The sequence below is a fragment of the Amphiprion ocellaris genome, chromosome 15 (assembly GCF_022539595.1).
Source record: "Amphiprion ocellaris isolate individual 3 ecotype Okinawa chromosome 15, ASM2253959v1, whole genome shotgun sequence".
Lineage (NCBI taxonomy): Eukaryota > Metazoa > Chordata > Actinopteri > Pomacentridae > Amphiprion > Amphiprion ocellaris.
Window position 1 is genome coordinate 14,344,472 of NC_072780.1, and position 9,934 is coordinate 14,354,405.

General features: G+C 38.0%; 1 protein-coding gene across 1 annotated transcript in view; it reads right to left on the reverse strand.

Annotated features, from left to right (window-relative positions):
• LOC111572229 (cadherin-6-like) overlaps window positions 1-9,495 on the reverse strand; it is an 87,071-nt gene extending 77,576 nt beyond the window's left edge. The window contains exons 1-2 of the mRNA XM_035950744.2: window positions 9,397-9,495; window positions 7,516-7,660 (exon numbers count right to left, since the gene is read on the reverse strand). Coding sequence (XP_035806637.2) covers window positions 7,516-7,660; window positions 9,397-9,495 — 244 coding nt within the window. The remainder of the gene's footprint in view (window positions 1-7,515; window positions 7,661-9,396) is intronic.
• Window positions 9,496-9,934: the final 439 nt, after the last annotated feature.

Consider the following 9,934-nt stretch of genomic DNA (forward strand, 5'->3'; position numbering starts at 1 on the left):
AAAACTGAAGTGGGGAAAAAATGAAATAAGGTAACCCAGAAACCTCTTCAAACTGTGTTTGCCTTTGATTTCAAAAGCATGAACTCTGAAATGTGGCCGGATGGGATGCGGGTCTCCTGAGGCAAAAGGAGCCACATGCTGTAAATGAAATCTAAACTTCAGACATAACATGAGCAGCATGTACTGCTCAGGGTCTTACTGAAACAAATTTAATTTCCCACATTGGTGATGTACTGTAGTTGCGGTGTAACAGCACATCAGCCTAATTTAAATGAATAAATACATTAAAAAGCCTCCTGCCATGAGTTATTGCTTTTCCCTCATATCTTTCCATGCCATTCACAATATGAATAACAGCCCAACCAATCAGCTTTGATGTACAAGCATTATTATTAGGTCAATGTCACTGGGTATTTTGCAGATGATTATGATTTGACCTTTCAATTCCTCTGTTAGAGTCCATTTACAAATGCAAATCAGTGTTCAAGTCAATATTGCATTATTATAACAGAGCAAAGAATGCATGCTTTGGGATAAGTATGCAAATTAGAAATCATTTAGTCAGTAGTTGATTTTTAAAAATGAATGAAAGTACAGGGGACAATTTTCCATAGGCTAACCTATTTTTTAAATTTGTGTTTGCTCCGAAATCACAACAGCATTATAAAGTTGAACAGATAAAGCAAACACCTTGAATTTTAAATTAAATGACACAAAACAATAACTTTGTTTTAAATCTGAAGCTTCTGCTCCCTGCTACTAAACAGTTTCCTTGGCAACATTGTTGGCAACAAAGTATGTAAGTAAGGAAATATGTACTGTACATAATGGACTAAATAATGCAATTATAATTTCATTTCAGTAATTACTACAGTTTAAAGTCCATTTATATTTATGCCTAAAACTCCTTAACATGCTTTGTGGGATAATTAAACTAAAACAATATGTTTATGTTCTCCTGACTGAACAATGGAGGACAGCGAATTTACTCAGCAGTTGGCAACATTTAATTTAACCGTTGTTAGTAACCGGAAATTTGCAACATGCAACCTTTTAATTATGCTAAATAGGACAGTCTGTCTGCTGTGAAATATAGGAAACAAGGCCAATTTAGGCAGTTGATTGTAAAGAGTCACAGTTCTTCAAAGACTATGTAATGGAAAATCACAGTACGTCAGTATTTTACTCTTAATTGTTTAAATTAAATTCTTCACTAACTACTCTTGTCTCTTGCACTCTGAAAGTCAGAAAAAATCTGCTCAACCGCTGCTAATGAATACTTGCCAGCACAGAAGGTAAACACTTCTATCAATGTCAAAATATTGAAAGTGTTTGTCCTTAATGTAGGCGATGTGGATCTATGTGCTTAAGGCCATACACACCTGGTATGTGTATCTCAGTCAGACTAACAATATGTTAAATTAAGCACTACTTGTCTTGAAAATAAAAAGACATATTGTGATTGTGCTGAATGAACATTGGAAATTAAAATGCAACATTGAGTCACAGATGACAGAATAGGTTAAATCTAATATTGACTATAGCTCCTTGTTTTGCTATGGAGGCTCTTTCAGCCTTGAGGTTCAAGAGTTTCACTATGTGACTGATAAGATTCTACATCATAATACTAATGCCACCATTACTGTATTAATCCACGTGATTGTATCCATTTAATAATGCCACAGTCACTATGGTATTTTGCTCAAGGCCAGGTTTCATGATTGATTTATGACACATTTACTCATTAAATGTTTGTCATCATGACATTTACTGTTTCAGTCAATGTAGAGGCGCATTCAGAAGAGACGATCCCTATATGGACCGAGCATGTTACACACATGCAACGTGTGTGGGCAAGTGACAACATGACCTACATTCTGCATTGAACAGTAAGATCTATGTATTTGTATGCAGTGAGTAGTATTCATTTACAATGTCATAGTGGATCCCAAAATGGAGAGCCAACATCAAAATCTGTGCCAGACTCAAGAACACAGCAGTTGAAATGCTACTGAAGACAGAGCAAGAAGCCTATCAAAATGTTTTAGGTGAAATGCTTGCTTCAGACGGGGCAGGGAAGCACAGAAGAATGACAGGGTGACCCTCCACAGGCAAAACCACCAAATATGTCAAAGTAGCTGAACAAATCAGGATTTATTTGTTGGACAACTGTCACAGAAATTGCTAACATGGTTGTGTGTCAGTCCTTAGGTCCACTCTGGACATTGACAAATTTGTGCGCTAAGATTCCTGACTTCAGGAGCAGAAGCTGCACTATGTCAAAGTCTGTGAGGATCACCGTCAACAGGCCCTGAATGACCCAGATCACATACCAAGGATCATCACAGCTGCGTTTGCAGTGGAAGAGCCAGCAGTCTGCAAGAACAGAGAGGACACACCAGGGGAACAAACGGAACCAACATCATGCTTGTCATTTTTGTTGACATCCACTTTATCGTGCACCACGAATTCTTCCCCCAATGTCAGATTCTGAACGTCAAGATCTACGTGCTGAAGGATCTGAAGGATAACATTACCACCTCAGCTGGATGCGTTTGAGGTGAAGAAGCATGAATTCTACTCCAGGCTCTCTCCATATGTCCATGCTTCTTACCCTGTCTTGAAGGTTGAGCCCAGCCACACTGTGGAGGAAACTCATTTAGGCTGCTTGCATCTGCAATCTCATTCTTTTGGTCATAACCCAGAGCTCCTGATTTTACCTCCCGAAGAATCACCACCTTAATGTGACCCTGTGGTTCTGGGAGCTATGATGTCAGGGGGGGAAAAGCCCCTGATGGCATCTGTCAAACGCAATGATTTTTTTTTTTTTTTTTTTAGCATAAACCTATTTACAAATAAGGGTAAAAGAGTTTTATGATGCATAAGTAACTATGCACTTTAATAGTAGTTGAAAATGAGTGCATATTTTAGATTAATATAGTAATGAAATAAACCTTTTTCAGAATATGCTTTCTGTGGTTTGCAGGACTTTATATGGTAGGTGAGGAAAATTATTTGCATTTGTGGTTGGTGAACAAGTAAAAAAGTTTTGGATTCAAATTGTTCGAGGGATGACAGATGGCCAGAAAATAGAGGCTGTCAATTCATACCTCTCTTGTGTAGCAATGACCACAAATTGCATGTCCAAAAAAGTGACTTGCAGCTCTAAAAATCATCATTATTGCTCCTCATTTTCTGATCAAGTTAAGGAATGTGTTCCAGGATGCACTGACAATGACAGCAATTCATGGTCGTGGGTGGTAATCGTAGAAGAAGCAGGATTTGCACAGCTACCTCTCTCAAAGACATCTAAAGGTACTTTCTGTTTTAATAAGACAAAAATAAAAAAAAAATAAACTCAGTGAACTGTAGTCAGCCAAGCCATTTCTGGTACTTCAACATCTTTGCTCCTGTAAGTCCTGTGCATTTTTTTGGATTTAGTTCAGCTTGCTGGCTCAGTCCTGTTCAGTGGCACAGCTTTGAAAATGTATTACAAATGTGGAATCTTGTGTTTCCATTGTGTCCGTTTTAGCAAACATATATGCCCATTTTCATGTCCTTCATGAAATGTATACTTTCAAGGATCTGTGTATTACATTTGTTGATCGATTTTTAATTTGTGTTTAGATAGGCAGACAGTACAGGTGGACAGGAGATCTATGGAGAGAGACAACAAAGGCCTCTGGCTAGAAATGATCAGTGGACATTATTAATATACAATAAACCTCGTCACCACTTGGTTGCCTCTAGAGGTTATTGCATTTTCTGTTCATGTTTTTTAGTTCATTGCATTTACTAATTACACATGAGGCATGCTAAATAAACTCCTACAGAACAACCTATATTTGTGATCATTTCAGCAGTAATGGTGTAGGCCTTCTCTTTTCTTTGCATGTATAATGCAAAGACTAAAGACAGCAAAATGGACAAAAACATTTAAAGAATGCTGCAGACAGCAGTGAGGAATGATACAATGGATGAAGGAGGCTGAGTAGGCTTTATCAAGGAAGATCTTTCCTGTAATTAAAGAATATTATTTTTAGATTTTTTTGTCACTTTTACACTGAGGTCCAACAGAGGCTGCGGCAAGTCGTGGCACCAGTTATTCTTAAAATTAAAGAATATAATAGAAATGAAATGGAGATGTACATTATGTGCTATTATAATTGTTGTATTTTTAAGACAAAATTTTACCTCAAAGTCATTTGCGGTATGTTTGCAGCACATGACAAACTGGGACGTTTTATATTTGTATTTTCTGTTATTTATGCAGTGTAAAAAAGACCACAAGCCCAAGTGGGAGCTTATTGCAAAGCAAAAGCAGAAACTGGAGAAGGCAGTTACAGTTGACAGCAGCCTTGTGCCAGACGCAGAGGCTGTTGGAACAGTTTTGAGTCAAGACTTCCCCATTTGGCTACAACATTCTGGTATATGCATGTTTCTGCAATTTTCCTCACATGTATTTTAATTCTATGATTTCTAAATAGTATTTTTGTCTAACGGTATTAATCATGTACAGTTATTTGAATGTTTCATACCACATCGCCTATTTTGTCTTGAATTCTTATGGAGAAATAAGCGTTATTAACATCCATGGATGTTTGTTTACATTGCTGTTAAAGACAATAAATACAAAGACTTTGTGGTTAGAGCATCCACGGCCCATCTTGGGATTAAGAAAATGATCTTTGACAAAGTAATGCTGCTCTCTCAACTTTGAGGTACATGCGCATTCAGTCTGGAAAAAGGAATTTATAGAGCTTTCTCATGATTGACAGTATAAACCACCAGTCAGAGGTTTGGTCACACCTTCCCATTCAATGGGTTTTATTTAATTATAATATACAGTGTAGAATAATACTGAAGACATCAAAACTATAAAATAATACATACGGAATTATGTTGTAAACAAAAAAGTGTTACTCTTCAGTATTAATCTACAATTTAGAAAATTATTTTTAAAAAATAAATAAAAAGCATTGCATGAGAAGGTGTGTCCAAACTTTTGACTGGCAGTGTATACAAATAAAGCTATATCCTTAATAATCCATCAAACGTTCCATCAGACTTCAGACTATTTAGAGAAATGTAGAATTTAAATCCTTCTCATAAGACATTACACCTTGAACAGAACACAAGCAATATCACAGAACAGTCATATTATAATTATTACTGCAGTTAAGAAATTCAGGTAATTACAAATTACAACTACAAAACCAAGTTTAGCGTATTTATGTCCTGTCTACCACTTCACAGTGTTTATTTTAATTTTTTATTTTTTATCATTGATGCAATTCACTGTAATATTTACATCAGTTTTCCTTAATATTATCCTGTAGGTGGTGTTTGTACAGTTCAGATTTATGTAATGTTTGCTGTCAACACATACAAAGACTAAAATGCAAACCATGACCAGAAATAATGTTTTGGATAGACCCCACTGCCCTGCAGGAGGAGGATGACGAGGAAAGAGAAGGTGTGGGATGGATAGATCAGTCTGCCCTCTGCTGACACTGACTCCTCCGATGCTTAGAAGCAAGATTAAAAGCACCGATACTGGCAGTTTGGGGTGAAACATGTTCTGTTGTCATTTCATTTAGCAAAAGGGCTATGTGTTTTGCTTTATTCTTATGTTAGTATTGATCATGATACACATTTTTGTCTTTTTGTCTGTCAGAAAATGTATTATTATTGTTTGCCATAGTATATTGTTTAACAGACTGAATGATCTCGAGAAAACTGCGAAAGATTGTTTTAGAGAAAAGTGTTCATAAAATATTTGAGAGTTTACATCCAAGCTGTATTGAAGAGTGGAACTCACCACATGTATCTTGAAACATAATTTCATATGTAAGTGACATCAATCTGTGTTATTAGAATGAAGTCCAGTAACACGGAAACGGAATCTTGGTTAATTTTGCAATATTTCCAGCGACACAATGACACAGTCTGAGGTTTGAAGCCTAGTTTGTCAAAAAGGGACATCATTTGAACCTAGACACATATGGGCCACTATTCTGTCTTCATCCATACTGCAGAAAACTTGCAAACCACGATGCAAACCAATCCGCATGGCTAGAATGAACAGACTGGTTTTGAATAAGGTAGATTGCCTACATGTAGCCTACTATAAAGGTGGTGCCGTTCTGCTGTTTACAAAGTTAAAGTCCATTTTCTAAGTTTAATCTACTCTATTCATCATGCAGGTGAAAATGATCTTTTTTGCATATCCCAACTTGATGGCAGGCCAGAGTCAGAGCGTAGGGTCAGCCATATAAAGCGCCCCTGGAGCAGACAGGGTTAAAGGCCTTGCTCAAGGGCTAATGGTGCCAGCTTGGCATGAATCCATGACCTTCTGATCATTAGCCCAAGGCCTGCTTTGGTTTCAGTGTGCCTCCTCACGTTTACACTACATCCTTGTTCTCGCAAAATTTCTGCTCACATATTTTTGCTCCCACTTTACTTTCTGGAGCGCCCCATACATGGAATGTTTTCTTGCATGTTGCTGAATGTGTGAATTTACATTGTGAATCAATAAACACACCTTAAACATCAGTGTGATAACTCTGAGTATTCATTTTTGTTGGCTTTCCTGCTTGTCATACTCTATATTGATGTTTATAGCTGATACTCATTTGAGAAAATGTAGATGAATATCAGCCAAGTTATCTAAATGATGAATATTCTATTTCCTCACATGCACTGAGCAACATGCAATAAAACATCCCGCCTTAAAAGTTGCCGATAGCTGCCGACTGTCCTTCAGTAGCGCAGTGAACATTGTGTTTCCTCATTTGGTGAAAAAAGTAGCAGAATGTTGTTCTGGACCATTGCAGCAGGTTAACACATATAACCAGTGTCTGTATTGTTCACTATAATGCCATGTAATGGGCTGTAGCCCCACATCACAGTGGATTAGTGTTAGCTTGCTGGAGGAGAGAATTAGATTTTTTTTAAGTCTCTCATAGTGGTTACTGTTTAACTGGGGTCAGCAGATAAGAGTAGCGGAAAAGCAAGACTGCATTAATTTTGTTGTTCATTGTCGAGTAAAATGTGCCATTACTAAGTGTAATTAATGCTTGAAAACCAAGTACATTATCACAGGTGGTGTAGAGGTTCAACTAAAAGATTATGCTGTTGCCCCTACAAAGGTTCAATGTTGAAACAATGTTGAAACAATATCAAACCTACTATCACAATCCTTCTACACAACAAATAAAGAGCAGAATACAAGTTTACAATAATCAACGCAAATAATATATTTAACAATCCAGTCCTGGTTTTCATTAGTCCCTTTCGTTTCCAGTCCGACCCGTCCAACACAAATAGTCTGCTCCATGTTTTCCAACCAATCCCACAAAAAACAAACAAACAAAAAGAATCTAAACAAGGAAGTGGGTTTCGACTGTTCATTCAGTTCCAAAGAAACAAATAATCCAAAGAAAAGCGCTGCCGTCCGGTTTGGGAACGGAGGATGAAACATAAACGAGGGAAAAGAAAGTAAACCAAACTCACAGGTCCTTGTTGTTTCACGTGTGCGGCGGAGATGCTTGTGCTGCAGCTGGGCGTCCTTCGAGGAAAGTCCGGCTTGCGCCGGCAATCGGTAGCCGGTAATTGTGGACAACTTGTCGGGTTTAAGTGGGGAGGCCAACACCGTGAACTATCTGTCGCTGACTTGCCGCCATACTGCTTTGGAGGCCGGCAGATATCAGGAAGTCGTAGGGCCGGCTCTCCCAGCGAGCGGAAAAGCAACCATTTTACTGGCTGGAATGCAGATGGGCTGATGGGGCGTGGAGGTCAGGTGAATATACACTTTCTCAATGCATTCAATGTAATATACTTTGGCTATCGCCACAGTGGATTCTGCAAGTTTGCCAGTTTAATCTGAAGAAAGTGAGCACCATGAAACATTTATATTTAGCTTGATTTGCTTTGTCCATGCAGGCAAGGATCTGCTGAACCTGGTTAAACAGTAGAATAGTCAGCTTGCTATGGGGCTACTGTCATGTGCAGCTATTTAAGTGACAACATATACAGACACTGATTGTGAACGTGCTACAACAAAAGTTTTGCTGAAGTCTAGACATGTGGTGGAGGTGAAGTGGAGCTGGCAGGTGCCTGATGGAGGCTGGCTGAGGTGCTATAGAAGAGTGGCAGAATTAAAACGAATTTAAAGAGAACAACAGACTGATTGGACTGCAGAGCACAGAACATTGAGTTAGAGAAGTGATGTAGAGATTAGAAGTGGAGTGATTCTGACAGCGTGATAAAATGGAAGTGATGCAGAGAATAGTGGAAAGGGAATAGCCTCAGTGAAGAGAGGCATGGTGACAGAGTGTGATGAACAGATCTTCCTAATTGAGCATATGTCTTAGCTACATTTACTGGTATCTATAGTACCTGTACTGGGAGCTCTACAAAGCAACAGGGCTGCAACTGCAAGGAGAAAGCAACAATTTTATTCATCAGAGCCATAACTGACTTTTAACAGGGCTGTTTCACAAAGATCTGAGAGCGAGAGTTAAAATCTAAGAGTAAGTAGTCATGAGTGCAGACATACAATTTCTGAGCAAAAACAGAGTAGATTTCTACCTAATATCAGGGGCTATTTGGGAGAGAGGGCAGGGTTTTTAAGGAAACCATTACAAATTGGAGAAAAAATGCTCTCAAACTGAAAGACCATGATTTTGAAGATTGGAAAGCAACTCTACAGACAGGTGAGTAGAGATGGAGGCTTTCTCATGGAAGCAGTGGAGCAGAGTTACATCTAAATCATTGTTATAAAAAAAAAGTCTAAACATGTAACTTTGAAACACAGAAACAAGGTATCAGCTTTACATCAGATGATAAAGCAGGTTTGTTAGATGTGCAGAAAAGTGATCATTATTGAATCAATAATAGCTGTGAGGAGTGTGGTCGAATGCAGTTTAGAAAAACAAGAAATGAAAAGCAAAAATAAATATATATGATATGTTACAATCATGCAAACAAATGTAATCTGGCATGATACATATCTCCATAAAACCATGAGTTTAGTTGGGGAGGAGCATAAACTTTATGAGAGTCTTGTACTGAGTCTGGTTTCCAAATTGTTCTAAATCCTGTCACATGAAAAAAAGTGTGGAAACAATAAAGCTTACTTACCATCTTACATGAGTGAGAGCAAACAACAGACAAAGTATACTGAAGAATGTGGGTATTTTAAGCTACATGGTTTATAACTTGTAACAGAACAGGAGATGTGGAGGAGTGGACTGGGGCTGCGTGGTGGCAGGGGTACAGTAAGTAAGGTTGCCTTGCAGTGGGTGGTATCACCACACATCTCCTCAAAGCTTTAAAAGTGACACATTTGCTCCCTCTCCACTTGGATCTTCCTCTATATTATTAATACCTCACCCAGGAGAGGGAGTTGCCTACAGCTAGTATCAAAGGCCTGTGCAGACACAGCACTTCCTCCTTTATTAACAAAACGACTCTCAGATCAAGACTGCACATCACGTACAGAGTGCCAAGAACATCACCAGAATCAAACAATTTGTGAAGGAGTCTCATACGTCGACTAACTCCGTGTGGGTCTAAATCTATTTTTTAAACTTCACTAAAATGTTGCGTGTGTATTTTGTTCCATTTAATTTGCTCTGTCTGCTTCCTTCAGGCCTCATGTGTATCTAGCTCCTGAAACATGTACATTTTCCCGGTGAGGGATCAATAAAGACTTATTTTCCAATATTTGCAATATAAAATTGTCACAAAAAAAAGAAATATGTTTTTACACATTGTTTTTTCCCTGTAAAACCATACTGTAGATGTTGTTAAGTTACATAACAATGGATGGAAAAACATCACACCAATATACAGTTTTTGTGCTATAAGAGAAATTGTACAAAAAATTAGATTACAGATACATTTCTGGATATAATGGGGATTTGGGTAA